At 58.1% G+C, this 22,111-nt stretch overlaps 2 protein-coding genes across 5 annotated transcripts; one reads left to right on the forward strand and one right to left on the reverse strand.

The window, feature by feature from the left end:
* Positions 1-2,981: 2,981 nt before the first annotated feature.
* Positions 2,982-11,874, forward strand: LOC309450734 (microfibril-associated glycoprotein 4-like). The gene is made up of 6 exons (XM_082073804.1): positions 2,982-3,060; positions 4,894-4,957; positions 5,995-6,155; positions 7,275-7,371; positions 8,360-8,542; positions 11,546-11,874. Exons 1-6 carry the CDS (start codon positions 3,043-3,045, stop codon positions 11,791-11,793), a joined length of 771 nt encoding a protein of 256 aa, XP_081929930.1. The 5' UTR covers positions 2,982-3,042; the 3' UTR covers positions 11,794-11,874.
* Positions 11,875-12,532: 658 nt separating this feature from the next.
* On the reverse strand, positions 12,533-19,104 carry CDIPT (CDP-diacylglycerol--inositol 3-phosphatidyltransferase). Of its 4 annotated transcripts, XM_082073805.1 has the most exons (7): positions 19,030-19,104; positions 18,511-18,539; positions 17,131-17,265; positions 15,885-16,038; positions 15,156-15,237; positions 14,481-14,562; positions 12,533-12,827 (listed from the first exon to the last, which is right to left on the reverse strand). In XM_082073805.1, the coding sequence occupies exons 1-7, from the start codon at positions 19,044-19,046 to the stop codon at positions 12,625-12,627; spliced, it is 702 nt and encodes a 233-aa protein (XP_081929931.1). In that variant the 5' UTR covers positions 19,047-19,104; the 3' UTR covers positions 12,533-12,624. The 4 variants fall into 4 exon arrangements, with proteins under 4 accessions (XP_081929931.1, XP_081929932.1, XP_081929934.1 ...); XM_082073806.1 differs by lacking the exon at positions 18,511-18,539 and having other exon boundaries at positions 19,001-19,101; XM_082073808.1 differs by lacking the exons at positions 18,511-18,539; positions 19,030-19,104 and adding an exon at positions 18,748-18,766.
* Between the last annotated feature and the right edge of the window lie 3,007 nt (positions 19,105-22,111).

Genomic DNA, 22,111 nt, shown 5'->3' on the forward strand with positions numbered 1-22,111 from the left:
CCCAATTTTTTCACCCCAAAACCTCCTTTTTTTTGCCCCAAAAACCTCAATTTTCTCACCCCCAAAACCTCAACTTTCTTTTGGCCCAAAAACCTCAAGTTTTTGCCCAAAATTCGCATTTTTCACCCAAAAATCTCAATTTTTTTTTGTCCCAAAACCCCTTTTTTTCCCCCAATTTTTTTTTTCCCAAAACCCTCAATTTTTTCGCCTAAAAAACTCAATTTTTTTGCCCAAAATTCGCATTTTTTCACCCCAAAATCTCAAATTTTTTGTCCCAAAACCCCCTTTTTTTCCCCCAAATCTTTTTGCCCAAAACCCTCAATTTTTTTACCTAAAACCTCAATTTTTTTCGCCCAAAACCCCGAATTTTCCACCTAAAACCCTCAACTTTTTCGTCTAAAATCTCAAGTTTTTTGCCCCAAATTCGCATTTTTCACCCAAAAATCTCAATTTTTTTTGTCCCCAAACTCCCTTTTTTTGCCCCAAAATCTTTTTGCCCCAAACCCTCAATTTTTTTACCAAAAAACCACTTTTATTTTCGCTCAAAACCCTCAAAATTTCAACCTAAAACCCTCAATTTTTTTCGCCTAAAAATCTCGAAATTTTTGCCCCAAATTCGCATTTTTTCACCCAAAAATCTCAAAATTTTTGTCCCCAAAACTCCCTTTTTTTCCCCAAAAATCTTTTTGCCCCAAACCCTCAAATTTTTAACCTAAAAACCTCAATTTTTTTCGCCTAAAAACCTCAAATTTTTTGCCCAAAATTCGCATTTTTTCACCCCAAAATCTCAACTTTTTGCCTAAAAGTATCAACTTTTTTCAACCCAAAAATCTCAATTTTTATTGTCCCAAAAACTCCCTTTTTTTCCCCAAAAATCTTTTCGCCCCAAACCCTCAATTTTTCAACCTAAAACCCTCAATTTTTTTCGCCTAAAAATCTCGAAATTTTTGCCCCAAATTCGCATTTTTTCGCCCAAAAATCTCAAATTTTTTTGTCCCAAAACCTCCTTTTTTTGCCCCAAAAATCTTTTTGCCCAAACCCTCAATTTTTCAACCTAAACCCCTCAATTTTTTCCGCCCAAAACCCCCAAATTTTCCACCTAAAACCCTCATTTTTTTTTTGCCTAAAACCCCCAATTTTCCCCCATTTTCCCCCCAAAACCCCTTTTTCTCCTCCCATTCTCCCCCAAAACCCCAAAAACCACATTTTTCCCCTCAAAATTCCCTTTTCCCTCCAAACTTCCCACTTTCCCCCCAAAATTCCACTTTTTCCTCAAAAATGCCCCAAACCCCCAAATTTCTCCTCAAATCTGCCCCTAAGCCGCCATTTTCCCGCCAAAAACCCCCCTTTCCCCCCCAAAAATGCCCCTTTTTCCCCCAAAAATGCCCCTTTTTCCCCAAAAAATGCCCCTTTTTCCCCAAAAAAAATGCCCCTTTTTCACCTCAAATCGCCCCAAAATCGCCCTTTTTCACCCCAAAACCCCCTTTCCCCCTCACAAAGCCCCAAAAACCCCGTTTTTCCCGCCAAAAAAGCCCCTTTTCCCCCTAAACCCCCATTTTCCCCCTAAACCCCATTTTTCCCCCCAAACCCCATTTTTCCCCAAAACCCCCATTTTTTCCCCAAAAAACCCCATTTTTCCCCCCAAACCCCCACTTTTCCTCACAAACCGCCCATTTTCCCCCCAAACCGCCCATTTTTCCCCAAACCCGCCATTTTTTCCTCACAAAATCCCCTTTTTTAACCCTTTTCCCCTCAAACCGCCATTTTCCCGCCCCCCCACCCGCCTCCAACGGCCCCAAAACCCCCAAAAAACCCCCCAAAACCCCCCAAAAAAACCCCCCCGGGTCCTCACCGGCTCCGCTGCCGCCGATTTGAGGCTTTTTCACCCTTTTTTGGGTCTTTTTGGCGCTTTCGAAGCCAAAAAACGAAGAAAAACCCAAAATAAACCCGAGGAGACGCGAAGAGCCGACGCCACGCGCGCGCCCCCGCCTTCTCTTCCGGTCCAGGCCGGGCGCCGGAAGCGCGGGGCACGCCGGGAAATGCAGTCCTCAAGCCACGCCCACCCTAATAGTCTTAACGGCCAGGCGGACTACAACTCCCCAGCGTGCACCGCGCGCCGCCCGCCATCTTGTGGCGGCCGCCGCGGCTGCCCGGCGCGGGGCACGCTGGGAGTTGTAGTCCGCCCGGGCTGGAGGCGCATTGGCGGGGTGAGGGGGCGGGACTACAACTCCCAGCGTGCCCCGCGCGGCGCCGCCATCTTGTGAGGAGGCCGTGGGGGGGGCCTACTCCTTTATATATATATAGAACATTATGTAAGTATTAAAATATTCACGTACAGAAACACATATAGGGGGCGGAGCTAAGCCCTGGACCTACAGCCGGGGCAAATTTAAAGGTATATTTGCTATAGGGCGCCAAGTTTTGCCCACGGCCCCTTCAGGGACCAACTTAAGGGCGTTTCCCCTATAGAAACATAAGTTTGGGGGTATAGAATGTATAGAAAAGCGGAATTAGGGGCGTATTAATGTATATATTGTGCAAATAGGGCGGGATTTAGGGCGTATTTGGCATTTCGGGGCAGCTTTAGGGGGTTTCCCCTATACAATAATGACACTTAAAGTTTAAGGTCTATAGGTTGAATATAAACGCGTTTAAGGGCATGTTACCTATAGATTCAGCGGATTTAAAGGTGTATTTGTTATACAATGGCACAATTGAGGGGTTTTGGGCGATAAAACCGGCGATTTTGGGGGTTTTCCCCTATAAAATGTATAAGATGTGGTGGAACCCCCAACCCAGGGCGGTTCCCCTATAGAAAAATGAATTTAAAGTTGGTTTTTTGCCTCTTAAAGCGCCGAATCCGCCTCAAAATGGCCCGTTTGGGGCCGTTTCCCCCATAGGGGCCTCCCAGGGCTGGGGGACCCAGGCGTCCGGGAAGGGACCCAGGCGTCCGGGAATGGACCCAGGCGTCCGGGAAGGGACCCAGGCGTCCGGGGAGGGGCCCCGATCGGGGGGGGCGGGGGGGGGAGCGTCTGCGGCGCCATGGACGGACGGACGGAGGTACGGGCGGGACGGACGGACACCCAGAGCCCCTATGGATCCTATAGGGACCCCTTATGGATCTTATAGGGACCCCCTATGGATCCTATAGGGACCCCTTATGGATCCTGTAGGGACCCCCAGACCCCCTATGGATCCTATAGGGAACCCCAGACCCCCCCTATGGGTCTTATATGGACCCCCTACGGATCCTATAGGGACCCCAGACCCCCCCCATGGATCTTATAGGGACCCCCAGAACCCCATGGATCCTATAGGGACCCCTTATGGATTCTATAGGGACCCGCAGACCCCCCTGTGGATTCTATTGGGACCCCCCAGACCCCCTTATGGATTCTATAGGGACCCCCAGACCCCCTGTGGATCCTATAGGGACTCCTTATGGATTCTATAGGGACCCCCAGACCCCCCTATGGGTCTTATAGGGACCTCCTATTGATCCTACAGGGACCCCCAGACCCCTCTATGGATCCTATAGGGACCCCAGACCCCCCTTATGGATCTTATAGGGACCCCCATACCCTCTATGGATCCTATAGGGACCCCTTATGGATCTTATAGGGACCCCCTATGGATCCTGTAGGGACCCCCAGACCCCCTATGGATCTTATAGGGACCCCCTATGGATCCTGTAGGGACCCCCAGACCCCCTATGGATCTTATAGGGACCCCCTATGGATCCTGTAGGGACCCCCAGACCCCCCTATGGATCTTATAGGGACCCCCTATTGATCCTACAGGGACCCCCAGACCCCCCTATGGATTCTATAGGGACCCCCAGACCCCCCCCCATGGATTCTATAGGGACCCCCCGACCCCCCTATGGATCTTACAGGGACCCCCTATGGGCCCCACCCCCCTATGGATTCTATAGGGACCCCCAGACCCCAATATGGATTCTACAGGGACCCCCCCCATGGATTCTATAGGAACCCCCTATGGATCCTATAGGGACCCCCAGAGCCCCCTATGGATTCTATAGGGACCCCCAGACCCCTCTATGGATCCTATAGGGACCCCCTATGGATTCTATAGGGACCCCCAGACCCCCTATGGATCCTATAGGGACACCCAAACCCCCCTGTGGATTCTATAGGGACCCCCCCGACCCCCTATGGATCTTATAGGGACCCCCTATGGATCCTATAGGGACCCCCAGACCCCCCTATGGATTCTATAGGGACCCCCGGACCCCAATATGGATCCTATAGGGACCCCCAGAGCCCCCTATGGATCTTATAGAGACCCCTTATGGATCTTATAGGAACCCCCTATGGATCCTATAGGGACCCCAGACCCCCTATGGATCCTATAGGGAACCCCAGACCCCCCTATGGGTCTTATATGGACCCCCTACGGATCCTATAGGGACCCCAGACCCCCCCTATGGATCTTATAGGGACCCCCAGAACCCCATGGATCTTATAGGGAGCCCTTATGGATTCTATAGGGACCCCAGACCCCCTATGGATCCTATAGGGACCCCCAAACCCCCCTGTGGATTCTATAGGGACCCCCCCCGATCCCCTATGGATCTTATAGGGACCCCCTATGGATCCTATAGGGATCAACCCCCCCCCACTACAGATCTTATAGGGAGCCCCAGAGCCCCCTATGGGTTCTATAAGGATCAAATTCCCAACCCCCCACATAGATCCTATAGGGACCCCCCTATGGATCCCATGGGGACCCCCAGACCTCCCTATGAATCTTATAGGGACCCCCCATGGATCCCATAGGGCCCCCCATGGATCCCATAGGGGTCCCCAGCCCCCCCCATGGATCCCATAGGGCCCCCCATGGATCCCATAGGCCCCATACGTCCCGTTGCAGGTGCTGCTGCTGGCTCTGGGGACACTGGTGGCGCTGGGGGGGGGACAACCAATCAGCCCCCGCGGTGAGACACACGGACACACGGACGGACGGACGGGCGATGGGACCATGGGGACATCGGGGACAATGGGACAATGGGACAATGGGGACAATGGGGGCAATGGGGGAATGGGGACATTGGGGACAATGGGGACAATGGGGACAATGGGGACAATGGGGACAATGGGGACATTGGGGGCGATGGGGACAATGGGGACAATGGGGACATTGGGGACAATGGGGACAATGGGGACAATGGGGACATTGGGGACAATGGGGACATTGGGGACAATGGGGGCGATGGGGACAATGGGGACAATGGGGACAATGGGGACAACGGGGACAATGGGGACAATGGGGACAATGGGGGCAATGGGGGCAATGGGGATAATGGGGATAATGGGATAATGGGATAATGGGACAATGGGGACAATGGGATAACAGGGATAATTAATGGGATAATTAATGGGATAATTAATGGGATAATGAGGACAATGGGGACAATGGGATAATGGGACAATGGGGGAATGGGGGAAAGGGGATAATTAATGGGATAATGGGGATAATGGGACAATGGGGACAATGGGATAATGGGACAATGGGGGCAATAGGATAATGGGGATAATTAATGGAATAATTAATGGGATAATGAGAACAATGGGGACAATGGGACAATGGGACAATAGGGATAATGGGACAATGGGGGAATGGGGATAATTAATGGGACAATGGGGACAATGGGGACAATGGGATAATGGGGATAATGAGGGTAATGGGGACAATGGGATAATGGGGACATTGGGGACAATGGGGACAATGGGGGTGATGGGGACAATGGGGACAATGGGACAATGGGGATAATGGGGGAATGGGGATAATTAATGAGATAATGGGGATAATGGGGACAATGGGGACATTGGGACAATGGGGACAATGGGGGTGATGGGGACAATGGGGACATTGGGACAATGGGGATAATGGGGACAATGGGATAAGGGGCCAATGGGGCCAATGGGGCCACTGGCCCCGCCCCCAACCCCCCCCCCCCGTGTCTCGCGGCAGCCCCTCCCCCCTGCGCGGTGGCCCCGCCCCCCCGCGACTGCCAGGACATCCACGCGGGGGGGGAGCGCGAGGACGGCGTGTACCTGGTGTACCCGGGGGGGGCCGGGGGGCGCCCCCTGCCCGTCTACTGCGACATGAGCACCCAGGGCCACGTCTGGACGGTACGACCGGGACGGACCCAGGAGTGCCCCGGGGACCCGGGAGGGACCCAGGAGGGACCCAAATAGGGGACCCGGGAGGGACCCATAGGGGACCCAGTGAGGGACCCAGGAGTGCCCCAAATAGGGGACCCAGGAGTGCCCCGGGGACCCAGTGAGGGACCCAGGAGGGACCCAAATAGGGGACCCAGGAGGGACCCAGGAGTGCCCCGGGGACCCAGGAGGGACCCGGGGACCCAGGAGGGACCCAGGAGGGACCCAGGAGGGACCCAGGAGTGCCCCATAGGGGACCCAGGAGGGACCCAGGAGTGCCCCATAGGGGACCCAGGAGGGACCCATAGGGGACCCAGGAGGGACCCAGGAGGGACCCAGGAGGGACCCGGGGACCCAGGAGGGACCCAGGGACCCAGGAGTGCCCCAAATAGGGGACCCAGGAGGGACCCAGGAGGGACCCAGGGACCCAGGAGTGCCCCATAGGGGACCCAGTGAGGGACCCAGGAGGGACCCAGGGACCCAGGAGTGCCCCATAGGGGACCCAGTGAGGGACCCAGGGACCCAGGAGGGACCCAGGAGTGCCCCGGGGACCCAGGAGGGACCCAAATAGGGGACCCAGGAGGGACCCAGGAGTGCCCCAGGGACCCAGGAGTGCCCCATAGGGGACCCAGGAGGGACCCAGGGACCCAGGAGGGACCCAGGAGTGCCCCATAGGGGACCCAGGAGTGCCCCATAGGGGACCCAGTGAGGGACCCAGGAGTGCCCCAGGGACCCAGGAGTGCCCCAAATAGGGGACCCAGGAGTGCCCCGGGGACCCAGGAGTGCCCCAAGGGAGCCGGGAGGGCGGGGGGACCCAGGAGTGCGGGGGGGACCCAGGAGTGCCCCAAGGGACCCAGGAGTTCGGGAGGGACCCAGGAGTGCCCCAAGGGACCCAGGAGTTCGGGAGGGACCCGGGAGTGCCCCGGGGACCCAGGAGTGCCCCAAGGGACCCGGGAGTGCGGGGGGGACCCAGGAGTGCCCCAAGGGACCCAGGCGTTCGGGGAGGGACCCAGGAGTTCGGGAGGGACCCAGGCGTTCGGGGAGGGACCCAGGCGTCCGGGTGGCCCCCCACCCCCTCCCGTCCTTCAGGTTTTCCAGAAGCGCTTTAACGGCTCCGTCAGTTTTTTCCGGGGCTGGAACGACTACAAGGAGGGATTCGGCCGCGCCGACGGCGAGTACTGGCTGGGTGAGTCCATACAGACCAGTATAAACCAGTACGGACCGGTACAAACCAGTACGGACCGGTACAAACCAGTACGGACCAGTACGGACCGGTATAGAGCAGCATAAACCAGTAGAGAGCAGTATTAACCAGTATAGCCCACATCCTGCCCCATCTGCCCCACATCTGCCCCACATCCCACCCCACTGTGCCCCACATCTGCCCCACATCTGCCCCACATCACGCCCCATATCCCACCCCACTGTGCCCCATTTGTACCCCATGTCCTGCCCCATCTTCTGCCCCACATCCCACCCATATCCACCCCACATCTGCCCCACATCCTGCCCCACATCCCACCCACATCCTGCCCAGATCCTGCCCCATATCCCATCCCACTGTGCCCCATTTGTACCCCACATCTCACCCCACATGTGCCCCATATGCAGGGCTGCAGGGCTGCTACGAGCTGCCCCACATCCTGCCCCACATCCTGTCCCACATCCCGCCCCATCTTCTGCCCCACATCTGCCCACACCTGCCCCACATCCAACCCACATTGTGCCCCACATCCCACCCACATCCTGCCCAATATCCCGCCCCACGGTGCCCCATTTGTACCCCACATCTCACCCCACATCCCGCCCCACATCCTGCCCCACATCCACCCCACATCTGCCCCACATGTGCCCCATATCCAGGGCTGCAGGCGCTATGAGCTGCCCCACGTCTTGCCCCACATCCCACCCACGTCCTGCCCCACATCCACCTCACATCCTGCCCAGATCCTGCCCCATATCCCATCCCACTGTGCCCCATTTGTACCCCACATCCCGCCCCACATCTGCCCCACATCCCGCCCCACATCTGCCCCACATCTGCCCCACATCTGCCCCACATCTGCCCCACACCCACCCCACACCCCACCCCACATCTGCCCCACATCCCGCCCCACATCCCACCCCACATCTGCCCCACATCCACCCCACACGTCCCCCACGTGCCCCTGCAGGGCTGCAGGCGCTGCACCTGCTGACGCTGCAGGGCCGCTACGAGCTGCGCGTGGAGCTCGAGGACTTCGAGAACAACACGGCGGCCGCCACCTACGGCAGCTTCGCGCTGTCGCCCCGCGCCGTGAGCGCCGAGGAGGACGGCTACACCCTGCACGTCGGCGGCTTCGTGGACGGCGGCGCCGGTGGGAATCAATGGGAATCAATGGGGGGCAATGGGGGGCAATGGGAATCAATGGGGGGCAATGGGGGGCAATGGGGGTCAATGGGGCCATGGGGAGCAGGACGGCTACACCCTGCACGTCGGCGGCTTCGTGGACGGCGGCGCCGGTGACCCACGGGGGCAATGGGAGTCAATGGGGGGCAATGGGAGTCAATGGGGGGCAATGGGAATCAATGGGGTCAATGGGGGTCAATGGGAGTCAATGGGGGTCAATGGGGGGCAATGGGGGTCAATGGGAGTCAATGGGAGGGAGACCAAGTCAACATTGGCCATGGGAGTCAGTGAGTCAAAGGGGGTCAATGGGAATCGATGGGGTCAATGGGGGTCAATGGGGGTCAATGGGGGTCAATGGGGGTCAGTGGGGGTCAATGGGGGTCAATGGGAGGGAGATCAAGTCAACGTTGGCCATGGGGGGGTCAATGGGAGTCAATGGGAATCAATGGGGTTCAATGGGAGTCAATGGGGGTCAATGGGGGTCAATGGGAGTCAATGGGGGTCAATGGGAGTCAATGGGAGTCAATGGGAGGGAGATCAAGTCAACGTTGGTCATTGGGGGTCAATGGGGGTCAATGGGAGTCAATAGGGGTCAATGGGAGTCAATGGGGACAATGGGGGTCAATGGGGGTCAATGGGGGTCAATGGGGGTCAGTGGGGGTCAATGGGGGTCAATGGGGGTCAGTGGGGGTCAGTGGGTCACTGGGCCATGGGGAGCAGGACGGCTACACCCTGCACGTCGGCGGCTTCGTGGACGGCGGCGCCGGTGACCCACGGGGGCAATGGGAGTCAATGGGGGGCAATGGGAATCAATGGGGTCAATGGGGGGCAATGGGGGTCAATGGGAGTCAATGGGAGTCAATGGGAGGGAGACCAAGTCAACATTGGCCATGGGAGTCAGTGAGTCAATGGGGGTCAATGGGGGTCAGTGGGGGTCAATGGGAGTCAATGGGAGGGAGATCAAGTCAACGTTGGCCATGGGGGGTCAATGGGAGTCAATGGGAATCAATGGGGTTCAATGGGAGTCAATGGGGGTCAATGGGGGTCAATGGGGGTCAATGGGAGTCAATGGGGGTCAGTGGGGGTCAATGGGGGTCAGTGGGAGTCAATGGGAGTCAATGGGAGGGAGATCAAGTCAACGTTGGTCATTGGGGGTCAATGGGGGTCAATGGGGGTCAATGGGGGTCAATGGGAGGGACATCAAGTCAACGTTGGTCAATGGGAGACAATGGGGGTCAATGGAAATCAATGACAGTCAATGGGAATCAATGGGGGTCAATGGGAGTCAATGGGAGGCAGTGGGGGTCAATGGGGGTCAATGGGGGTCAATGGGGGGCAATGGGGGTCAATGGGGGGCAATGGGGGTCAATGGGGCCATGGGGAGCAGGACGGCTACACCCTGCACGTCGGCGGCTTCGTGGACGGCGGCGCCGGTGGGGCTCAGTGGGCAATGGGGGGCAATGGGGGGTAATGGCAGTCAATGGGGTCAATGGGAGTCAATGGGACTCAATGGGAATCAATGGGGTTCAATGGGGGTCAGTGGGAATCAATGGGAATCAATGGGGGTCAATGGGGGTCAATGGGAATCAATGGGGGTCGATGGGGGTCAATGGGAATCAATGGGGGTCGATGGGGGTCAATGGGAATCAATGGGGGTCGATGGGGGTCGATGGGGGTTGATGGAAATCAGTGGCGGTGAATGGGAATCAATGGGGGCCAATGGGAGGGAGATCAAGTCAACGTTGGCCATGGGGGGTCAATGGGCGTCAATGGGGATCAATGGGAGTCAGTGGGGGTCAGTGGGGTTCAATGGGGGTCAATGGGAGTCAATGGGAGTCAATGGGGGTCAGTGGGGGTCAGTGGGGGTCAGTGGGGGTCAATGGGGGTCAATGGGATCAATGGGAGTCAGTGGGGGTCAGTGGGGTTCAATGGGGGTCAATGGGAGTCAATGAGGGTCAATGGGAGTCAATGGGAGGGACATCAAGTCAACGTTGGCCATGGGGGGTCAATGGGGATCAACGGGAGTCAACAGGGGTCAATGGGGGTCAATGGGGACAATGGGGGGGACATTTGGTCAATGGAGGGGACACCAGGTCAATGTCAACCATGGGAATGGGACCCCAGGTCAATGGAGGGGACGATTGGTCAATGGAGGGGACCCCAGGTCAATGGAGGGGACAACTGGTCAATGGAGGGGACCCCAGGTCAATGGAGGGGACCCCAGGTCAATGGAGGGGACACCAGGTCAATGGAGGGGACCCCAGGTCAATGGAGGGGCCAGTTGGCCTATGGAGGGGACCCCAGGTCAATGGAGGGGACCCCAGGTCAATGGAGGGGACAACTGGTCAATGGAGGGGACAATTGGTCAATGGAGGGGACACCAGGTCAATGGAGGGGACCCCAGGTCAATGGAGGGCACAACTGGTCAATGGAGGGGACAATTGGTCAATGGAGGGGACAATTGGTCAATGGAGGGGACCCCAAGTCAATGAAGGGCACAACTGGTCAATGGAGGGGACCCCAGGTCAATGGAGGGGACAGTTGGCCAATGGATGGGACCCCAGGTCAATGGAGGGGACCCCAGGTCAATGGAGGGGACAGTTGGCCAATGGAGGGGACCCCAGGTCAATGGAGGGGACAGTTGGCCAATGGATGGGACCCCAGGTCAATGGAGGGGACCCCAGGTCAATGGAGGGGACAGTTGGCCAATGGAGGGGACCCCAGGTCAATGGAGGGGACAGCTGGCCAATGGAGGGGACAGCTGGCCAATGGAGGGGACACCAGGTCAATGTCAATGATGGGAATGGGACACCAGGTCCATGTCAACCATGGGGAGGGGACAACTGGTCAATGGATGGGACCCCAGGTCAATGGAGGGGACAGCTGGTCAATGGATGGGACCCCAGGTCAATGGAGGGGCCAGTTGGCCAATGGAGGGGACCCCAGGTCACCGCCCCCTCCCCCCCCCCAGGCGACTCCCTGAGCTACCACAACGGGCAGAAGTTCTCGACGTTCGACCGCGACCAGGACCTGTACGTGCAGAACTGCGCCGCCCTGTCCTCGGGCGCCTGGTGGTTCCGCAGCTGCCACTTCTCCAACCTCAACGGCTTCTACCTGGGGGGCGCCCACCTCTCCTACGCCAACGGCATCAACTGGGCCCAGTGGAAGGGCTTCTACTACTCGCTGCGCAAGAGCGAGATGAAGATCCGGCGCCTCTGAGGCCCCGCCCCCGCCCGGCCCCGCCCCCGCCCGGCAATTAAACCCCTGCGTTGATTGGCTAATGGCTTAATGACTCAATGGTGGAGAAACAACTCAAGGGGTTGGTGGTGGCATCTCACTGGGGTTCAAGGTCATTCATTGTATCTACATGGGGTTGGTGGTTATGGGGTCTAGAAGGTCAGGTGACTCCTCCCCCAGTCTTAATTAATGACAAATTAACCTACTTCTTGATTGGCCAAGGTCTTCATGAGTTAATGGTGAGGAAACATCTCAATGGGGTTGATGGTCATTGAGTCTTTATGGGTCGGGGTTGGTAGTTATGGGGTCTAGAAGGTCAGGTGACCCCTCCCCGTTCTTAATTAGTCCATAATTAATTAACCTTTTGATTGGCTAATGGCTCAATGAGTCAATGGTGGAGAAACATCCCAAGGGGTTGGTGGTGGCATCTCCATGGGGTTGATGGTCATTGGGTCTCAATGGGGTTGGTGGTTATGGGGTCTAGAAGGTCAGGTGACTCCTCCCCCAGTCTTAATTAACCCCTAATTAACCCCCCATTGATTGGCCAAGGTCTTCAAGAGTCAATGGTGAGGAAACATCTCAATGGGGTTGATGGTCATTGGGTCTTTATGGGTCGGGGTTGGTAGTTATGGGGTCTAGAAGGTCACCTGACCCCTCCCCAGTCTTAATTAACCCCTAATTAACCCCCCGTTGATTGGCCAAGGGCTTAACGAGTCAATGGTGAGGAACCATCTCCAGGGTGGGCGGTTGCTCCATTTATGGGGGTATTTTGGGGACACTTTGTGGGGGTCCCGGGTGGTTTTTGGGGCGGATTCAGTGGGTTTTGGGTCTGGGCTCCTCGTCCAATCGTCGGGCGGCGGCGTCCGGGGCGGCCAATCGGCGGTCGGCGGCGTCCAGGGCGGCCAATCGCGCGGCGGCTCTGCCCAACTGCAGCAGGTTCAGCAGGAACTTGAGGGCGGCCAAGGGGGTCGAGACCCAGAGGAGCAGCCGGAACAGCCCCGGGGCCCCCGGGAGCACTGGGACCAGTACGGACCAGTTCGGACCAGTACGGACCAGTTCGGACCAGTACGGACCAGTACGGACCAGTTCGGACCAGTATGGACCAGTATGGACCAGTATGGACCAGTATGGACCCCCCAGTTCATCCCAGTGACCCCCCCAGTCCATCCCAGTCCATCCCAGTGACCCCCCAGTTCATCCCAGTCCATCCCAGTTCATCCCAGTGACCCCCCAGTTCATCCCAGTGACCCTCCCAGTCCACCCCAGTCCATCCCAGTCCATCCCAGTTCATCCCAGTCCATCCCAGTCCATCCCAGTGACCCTCCCAGTCCATCCCAGTTTATCCCAGTGACCCCCCAGTCCATCCCAGTTCATCCCAGTCCATCCCAGTCCATCCCAGTTCATCCCAGTCCATCCCAGTGACCCCCCAGTCCATCCCAGTCCATCCCAGTCCATCCCAGTCCATCCCAGTATCCCCCAGTTCAGCCCAGTGTCCCCCACAATCCCCTCCCAGTCCCTCCCAGTCCCTCCAGTATAAACCAGTTCCCCCCAGTCCTCCCAGTACAACCAGTCTCCCCAGTCTCTAACCAGTATAACCAGTCTAATCAGTCTCTAACTGGTCTCTCCCCAGCCTCTGACCAGTCTAACCAGTCTGACCAGTATAACCAGTCTCTCCCCAGGCTCTAACTGGTCTCTCCCCAGTCTGACCAGTGTGACCAGTCTCTCCCCAGTATAACCAGTATAACCAGTCTCCCCAGTCTCTAATTGGTCTTTCCCCAGTCTAACCACTCTCCCCAGTCTCTCCCCAGCCTCTCACTGGTTTCTCCCCAGTATAACCAGTATAACCAGTCTCTAACTGGTCTCTCCCCAGTATAACCAGTCTCCCCAGTATCCCCAGTCTCTGACCAGTATACCCAGTCTCCCCAGTCTCTAACAGGTCTCTCCCCAGTCTCCCCAGCCTCTGACCAGTATAACCAGTCTCCCCAGTCTCTCCCCAGTCTCCCACCACTATAACCAGTATAACCAGTCTCCCCAGTCTCTCACCACTATAACCAGTATAACCAGTCTCCCCAGTCTCTCCACAGTCTCTAATTGGTTTTTCCCCAGTCTAACCAGTCTCCCCAGTCTCTCCCCAGTCTCCCACCACTATAACCAGTATAACCAGTCTCCCCCGTCTCTCCCCAGTCTCTAATTGGTTTCTCCCCAGTATAACCAGTATAACCAGTCTGCCCAGTCTCTCCCCAGTATAACCAGTCTCCCCAGTCTCTAACTGGTCTCTCCCCAGTATAACCAGTCTGACCAGTCTCCCCAGTCTCTCACTGGTTTCTCCCCAGTATAACCAGTATAACCAGTCTCCCCAGTCTCTCCCCAGTCTAACCAGTCTCCCCAGTCTCTAACTGGTCTCTCCCCAGTATAATCAGTCTCCCCAGTCTCTCCCCAGTCTCTCCCCAGTCTCCCACCACTATAACCAGTATAACCAGTCTCCCCAGTCTCTCCCCAGTCTCTCACTGGTTTCTCCCCAGTATAACCAGTCTCCCCAGTCTCTAACTGGTCTCTCCCCAGTATAACCAGTCTCCCCAGTCTCTCCCCAGTCTCCCCAGTCTCTCCCCAGTCTCTAACTGGTCTTTCCCCAGTATAACCAGTCCCCCCAGTCCCCCCAGTGCACTGACCGCGGGGCCCGTCGCTGAAGTTCACCAGGTAGAGGCCGCAGTAAAACGCTTCGTTCCCGGCGCAAAGCACGAACAGCAGCGCCTGGGGGCGGGGCCACGCGGACACGCCCCCTCAGTGGCCCCGCCCCGAATCACAGACCCCGCCCCCGAATCACAGACCCCGCCCCCGAATCACAACCACGGCCCCTGACCCCACCCCCACCCCATGACCCCACCCCCAATTCCATGGCCACGCCCCCATCCCCATGGCCTCGCCCCTCAACCCCACGGCCACGCCTCCATCCCCATGGCCACGCCCCCAACCAAACCCAATACCCTGACCCCGCCCCCAAATCCATGACCCCGCCCCCAAATCCATGACCCCGCCCCAACACCCTGACCCCGCCCTGAAATCACAGACCCCACCCCCTGAGCCCGCCCCCTACACTGACCCCACCCCCAAATAATGACCCCGCCCCCTACACTGACCCCACCCCCGACCCCACCCCCTGGCCCCACCCCCACACTCTGATTCCCCCATTTGTCCCTCCCCCACATTGGCCACACCCCCACTCCACTGACCACGCCCCCCCAAGTCCTGGCCCCACCCCTCCATCACCCCTCCCTATTACCCCTCCCCCAACCAAAGGCCCCTCCCTCACCCCTTGGCCCCGCCCCCTTGGCCCCGCCCCCCACCTTGTGTGTGTAGTAGAGGCGCAGCAGCGGGTGCCCCTCCCCCCCCACGTCCTTGTGGGAGGCTCCGCCCTCCAGGGTGGTGCTGGGGGAGGGGAAAGGGGGCGGGGTCAGGGGGACACGCCCACCGGCCACGCCCCTTCACCCCCCCCATTGATCCCAGCTGGGCCTTCCCAGTGTCCCCCGGTTCACCCCCAACCACACCCCCTTAGCCCCACCCCCTTAAGCTCCGCCCCTTTATCCCCGCCCCCTTAGCTCCGCCCCTTTTATCCCCACTCCGTTCAACCCCACCCCTTTTAGCTCCACCCCTTTATCTCCACCCCCTTTAGCCCCGCCCTTTTATTCCCGCCTCCTTCATGCCCACCCTCTTAGCTCCGCCCCCGTTCTCCCCACCCCATTTAGCTCCACCCCCCTTATCCCTGCCCCTTTTCTCCCCTTTAGCCCCGCCCTCATTAGCTCCACCCCTTTTACCCCCAGCTCCACCCCCTTCATCCCACCCCCTTTAGCCCCGCCCTCTTTAGCTCTGCCCCTTCATCCCACCCCCTTTAGCTCCACCCCTTCATCCCCACCCACTTTAGCTCCACCCCCTTTACCCCCTTTAGCTCCTCCCCTTTACTCCCAGCCCCTTTAGCTCCGCCCCTTCATCCCCACCCCCTTTAGCTCCACCCCATTTATTCCCACCCCCTTCAGCCCCGCCCCTCTGGCAGGCCCCGCCCCCCCAGCCCCGCCCACCAGTGCACGTGCAGCCAATGGCTGGCCACGTCCAGCGCCATGCTGAGCTGGAACAGGGCGGCGGTTGCCGGGTAGAGCAGCGCCAGGTTGACCAATAGGCACATGGAGCTCAGCCGGTCCGTCAGCATGTCCAGCATGGCGCCAAAACGGGTCCCTGGGGGCGGGGACAGCGGGGGGACCCCCGGGTGACCCCCGGGACCGCCCCCCCCGAGAAACCCCCCCGAGGGGGTTAAACCAGTAAAAACCAGTATAGACCAGTATGGACCAGTATGGACCAGTATGGACCAGTATGGACCAGTATGGGTCATTTCACCTCCCCAAGGGTCCAAGGGTCCCCTACACACCCACCTTTCCCCTCCCCCACCCCCTCCCCCGCCCCCCTCAGGCCACTCCCACTCCAAGCCACGCCCCCATATAAGCCACACCCCCATAAACCACGCCCCCTCCCACCTCCCTACAGCCCCTTCCCGCCCCTATACATGACAGTTACCACTCCCCCACCCCCTCAGCTCCGCCCCCAGAGGCCCCGCCCCCTCCCACCTAAACCACGCCCCCTCCCCCTAAGCCACGCCCCCTCCCACCTCCCTACAGCCCCTTCCCACCCCATACACCCACCTTCCCCCTCCCCCCCAACCCCCTCCCTCAGTCCACTCCCACTCCAAGCCACGCCCCATATAAGCCACGCCCCCTCCCAGCTAAACCACGCCCCCATCCACCTCCCTATGGCCCCTTCTCACCCCTATATATCACAGTTACCGCCCCCCCACCCCCTCAGCTCCGCCCCCCAGAGGCCCCGCCCCCTCCCACCTAAACCACGCCCCCATCCACCTCCCTACCGCCCCTTCCCACCCCTATACATGGCAGTTACCACTCCCCCACCCCCTCAGCTCCGCCCCCCAGAGGCCCCGCCCCCTCCCAACTAAACCACGCCCCCTCCCAACTAAACCACACCCCCTCCCAACTAAACCACACCCCCTCTCACCTCCCTACAGCCCCTTCCCACCCCTATACACCCACCTTCCCCCTCCCCCCCAACCCCCTCCCTCAGTCCACTCCCACTCCAAGCCACGCCCCCATACAAGCCACGCCCCCACTCCAAGCCACGCCCCCTCCCACCTCCCTACGGCCCCTTCCCACCCCATACATGACAGTTACCACTCCCCCGCCCCCTCAGCCCCGCCCCCCTCAGCCCCGCCCCCCTCAGCCCCGCCCCCCTCAGCCCCGCCCACCCCCAAGCCCCGCCCACCCTGGTTGAGCCTGCGGGCCACGGCACCGTCCACGGCGTCCAGGGCGGCGCTGGCCCCGTAGAGCGCGGCCGCGGGGCCGGGGCGCGACGGCATCAGCCAGAAGGAGGCGGCCGCCAGCGCCACGCGGGCGTAACCTGGGGGGAATGGGGGGTGGGGGGGTCAGCGGGGACCCCCCGGGCACCCCCTGAGCGTAGGAACCCCCAAACCCACTGCTAGAGCCGTTTCCAGTAGAAACCAGTATAAACCAGTATGGACCAGTATGGGTCATTTCAGCTCCCCAAGGGTCCTGGGGGTCACCCGCGACCCCCCCTGTGCATAGCAACCCCCAAACCCACCGGGAGAGGCATTTCCAGTAGAAACCAGTATAAACCAGTATGGACCAGTATGGACCAGTATGGACCAGTATGGACCAGTATGGGTCGTTTCAGCTCCCCAAGGGTCCTGGGAACTCCCCCTGGGTCCATCCCAGTCAACCCCAGTCCCCCCAGTATCCCCAGTATAACCAGTATCCCCCAGTACCACCCCCCCCGCACCGATGACGTTGGGCAGGAACAGCAGCACGTTCTCCCCAGTATCCCCAGTATATCCCAGTATAACCCAGTATAACCAGTATAACATACCAATGACGTTGGGCACGAACAGCAGCACGTTCTCCCCAGTATATCCCAGTATAACCCAGTATATCCCAGTCCCTCTCAGTTCATCCCAGTCCCTCCCAGCCCCCCCAGTTCCTCCCAATATAACCCAGTCCCAGTATAACCCAGTTCCTCCCAGTATAACCCAGTATATCCCAGTCACCCCCAGTCCCCTCTCAGCCCCTCCCAGTCCCCCCAAATCCCTTCCCAGTCCCCCCCAACACATCCCAGTGTCCCCCCAGTCCCTCCCAGTATCCCCAGTATCCCCAGTTCCCCCCCATACTGATGACATTGGGCAGGAACAGCAGCACGTTCTCCCCAGTATAACCCAGTATAACCCAGTATATCCCAGTATAACCAGTATCCCCAGTATAACCCAGTTCACATACCGATGACATTGGGGACGAACAGCAGCACGTTCTCCCCAGTACATCCCAGTACATCCCAGTATAACATACCAATGACATTGGGCACGAACAGCAGCACGTTCTCCCCAGTATCCCCAGTATAACCCAGTATATCCCAGTATATCCCAGTATATCCCAGTATATCCCAGTATAACCCAGTATAACCCAGTATAACCCAGTATATCCCAGTATAACCCAGTATAACCCAGTATAACATACCAATGATGTTGGGCACGAACAGCAGCACGTTCTCCCCAGTATAACCCAGTATAACCAGTATAACCCAGTATAACCCAGTATAACCCAGTATAACCCAGTATAACCCAGTATAACATACCAATGATATTGGGGACAAACAGCAGCACGTTCTCCCCAGTATCCCCAGTATAACCAGTATAACCCAGTATAACCAGTATAACCCAGTACATCCCAGTATCCCCAGTATCCATACCAATGATGTTGGGCAGGAACAGCAGCACGTTCTCCCCAGTATAACCAGTATCCCCAGTATAACCAGTACATCCCAGTATAACCAGTACATCCCAGTATAACCAGTACATCCCAGTATCCATACCAATGATATTGGGCAGGAACAGCAGCACGTTCTCCCCAGTACATCCCAGTATAACCCAGTATAACCAGTATAACCCAGTATATCCCAGTATAACCCAGTATATCCCAGTACAACCCAGTACAACCCAGTACAACCCAGTACAACCCAGTACAACCCAGTTCTCATACCAATAACATTGGGCACGAACAGCAGCACGTTCTCCCCAGTATATCCCAGTATCCCCAGTATATCCCAGTATCCCAGTATAACGTACCGATGACGTTGGGCACGAACAGCAGCACATTCTCCCCGCCGCCCATCTCGCCGGGACCCCCCGCGCCCTCCGCGGCCCCTTTTATACCGCCTTCCCCACGTGACCGCGCCGCGCCCCGCCCTCCCCGCGGCGCAGCCAACCGCCGCCTTGCTCCCCCCTCAGCGCGACCAATCAGCGCCGCGCTTACACCCCCCCCTCCCTTAGACGCGGAACCTCCCGGCATCCCCCGCGCGCGGCGCCGCGGCCTCTTCCGGCCCGCCCGCCGTTTCCATGGCGACGCGGCCGAAAAGCGCCAATTAACGCGAGAGTAATTAACGAATCGCCTAATTAACCCCGCCCCCCGCCCCCCCCCACCCTCCCCAACCCCCCCCGCCCGCCCAGGGCGTTAATTAGACCCTTAATTACCCCCCCCCCCCCACTTCCGGGTGGACCCAGGCGTTCGGCGCGTCACCAAGTGGGCGTGGCTTCAGAAACGGTCGGTTTTTAATTAAGGTTTTAATTAAAATGGGGAAAAATGGGCGGGGGGGGCTGAGATTAAATGGGGGGGTGGGGACCCCCCGCCCCACGCGTTTGGGGTCAATGTGGGGTCATGGGGGTCAATGTGGGGTCATTGGGGTCAATGTGGGGTCATGGGGTCAATGTGGGGTCAATGTGGGGTCATGGGGGTCAATGTGGGGTCAATGTGGGGTCAATGTGGGGTCATGGGGGTCAATGTGGGGTCAATGTGGGGTCATGGGGGTCAATGTGGGGTCACCAATGGGGTCAATGTGGGGTCATGGGGGTCAATGTGGGGTCATTGGGTCACTGTGGGGTCACCAATGGGTCCATTGGGGTCATTGGGGTCAATGTGGGGTCACCAATGGGGTCAATGTGGGGTCATTGGGGTCAATGTGGGGTCATGGGGTCAATGTGGGGTCATCAATGGGGTCAATGTGGGGTCAATGTGGGGTCATCGGGGTCAATGTGGGGTCATGGGGGTCAATGTGGGGTCATCAATGGGGTCATTGGGGTCAATGTGGGGTCACCAATGGGGTCAATGTGGGGTCATTGGGGTCAATGTGGGGTCACCAATGGGGTCAATGTGGGGTCACGGGGGTCAATGTGGGGTCATCAATGGGTCTCCAAGACCCCATTGGTCATCAATGGGTCCCATTGGTCCCCAAGACTTTGTCAAGACCCCATTGGGTCAATGTTGGGTCCCCAAGACCCCATCAAGACCCCATTGGGTCCCATGGGGTCATTGTTGGGTCCCCAAGACCCCATTGGGGTCAATGTTGGGTCCCCATTGGGTCCCATTGGCTCAATGTTGGGTCCCCAAGACCCCATCAAGACCCCATTGGATCACTGTTGGGTCCCCATGTCCCATGAAGACCCCATTGGGTCCCCATTGGGTCCATTGGGTCATTGTTGGGTCATCATTGGGTCCCATTGGGTCATTGTTGGGTCCCCAAGACCCCATTGGGGTCAATGTTGGGTCCCCATGTCCCATCCAGACCCCATTGGGTCATTGTTGGGTCAATGCTGGGTCATCGTTGGGTCCCCAAGACCCCATCAAGACCCCATTGGGTCATTGTTGGGTCCCCATTGGTTCCCATTGGCTCAATGTTGGGTCCCCAAGACCCCATTGGGGTCAATGTTGGGTCCCCATGTCCCATTGGGTCCCCATTGGGTCCCCATTGGGTCCCATTGGGTCCCATTGGGTCATTATTGGGTCCTCAAGACCCCATTGGGGTCAATGTTGGGTCCCCAAGACCCCATTGGGTCATTGTTGGGTCCCCATTGGGTCCCATTGGCTCAATGTTGGGTCCCCAAGACCCCACCAAGACCCCATTGGGTCCCCATTGGATCATTGTTGGGTCCCCATGTCCCATGATGACCCCATTGGGTCCCCATTGGGTCCATTGGGTCATTGTTGGGTCATCATTGGGTCCCATTGGGTCATTGTTGGGTCCCCAAGACCCCATTGGGGTCAATGTTGGGTCCTCATTGGTCCCCAAGACCCCATTGGGTCATTGTTGGGTCAATGCTGGGTCCCCATTGGGTCATCGTTGGGTCCCCATTGGCCATTGGGTCCCGTTGGGTCAATGTTGGGTCCTCATTGGTCCCCGAGACCCCATTGGGGTCATCGTTGGGTCCCCAAGACCCATCCAGACCCCACTGGGTCATCATTGGGTCCCCATTGGCCGTTGGGTCATCATTGGGTCCCATTGGGTCATCGTTGGGTCAATATTGGGTTCCCATTGGGTCATCAATGGGTCCCCGAGACCCCATTGGGGTCAACATTGGCTCATCAATGGGTCCCCAAGACCCCATCCAGACCCCATTGGGTCCCCATTGGGTCCCATGGGGTCAATGTTGGGTCATTGTTGGGTCCTCAAGACCCCATTGGGTCATTGTTGGGTCCCCATTGGGTCCCATTGGCTCAATGTTGGGTCCCCAAGACCCCATTGGGGTCAATGTTGGGTCCCCATTGGGTCCCATTGGCTCAATGTTGGTCCCCAAGACCCCATTGGGTCCCCATTGGATCATTGTTGGGTCCCCATGTCCCATGATGACCCCATTGGGTCCCCATTGGGTCCCATTGGGTCATTGTTGGGTCATCATTGGGTCCCATTGGGTCATTGTTGGGTCCCCAAGACCCCATTGGGGTCAATGTTGGGTCCCCATGTCCCATCAAGACCCCATTGGGTCCCATTGGGTCAATGTTGGGTCCCCAAGACCCATCCAGACCCCACTGGGTCATCATTGGGTCCCCATTGGCCGTTGGGTCATCATTGGGTCCCACTGGGTCATCGTTGGGTCATTGTTGGGTCCCCATGTCCCATCCAGCCCCCATTGGGTCCCCATTGGGTCCCATGGGGTCAATGTTGGGTCATTGTTGGGTCCTCAAGACCCCATTGGGGTCAATGTTGGGTCCCCATTGGGTCCCATTGGCTCAATGTTGGGTCCCCAAGACCCCATCAAGACCCCATTGGATCATTGTTGGGTCCCCATGTCCCATGAAGACCCCATTGGGTCCCCATTGGGTCCCATTGGGTCATTGTTGGGTCCCCAAGACCCCATTGGGGTCAATGTTGGGTCCTCATTGGTCCCCAAGACCCCATTGGGTCA

This window comes from Streptopelia decaocto (assembly GCF_964273445.1).
Source record: "Streptopelia decaocto genome assembly, chromosome: 28".
Taxonomy (NCBI): Eukaryota; Metazoa; Chordata; class Aves; order Columbiformes; family Columbidae; genus Streptopelia; species Streptopelia decaocto.

Bases quoted from the DNA above. Each gene is read 5' to 3' on its own strand.
- CDIPT (XM_082073805.1), bottom strand. The intron at 16,039-17,130 runs GTGGGCGGGGCT...CCCCGCCCCCAG, and splicing joins GGCCCGCAGGCTCAACCAGG to GGACCCGTTTTGGCGCCATG. The intron at 15,238-15,884 runs GTGGGCGGGGCT...CCCCTCCCCCAG, and splicing joins CATTGGCTGCACGTGCACTG to CACCACCCTGGAGGGCGGAG.
- LOC309450734 (XM_082073804.1), top strand. The intron at 7,372-8,359 runs GTGAGTCCATAC...GTGCCCCTGCAG, and splicing joins CGACGGCGAGTACTGGCTGG to GGCTGCAGGCGCTGCACCTG. The intron at 8,543-11,545 runs GTGGGAATCAAT...CCCCCCCCCCAG, and splicing joins CTTCGTGGACGGCGGCGCCG to GCGACTCCCTGAGCTACCAC.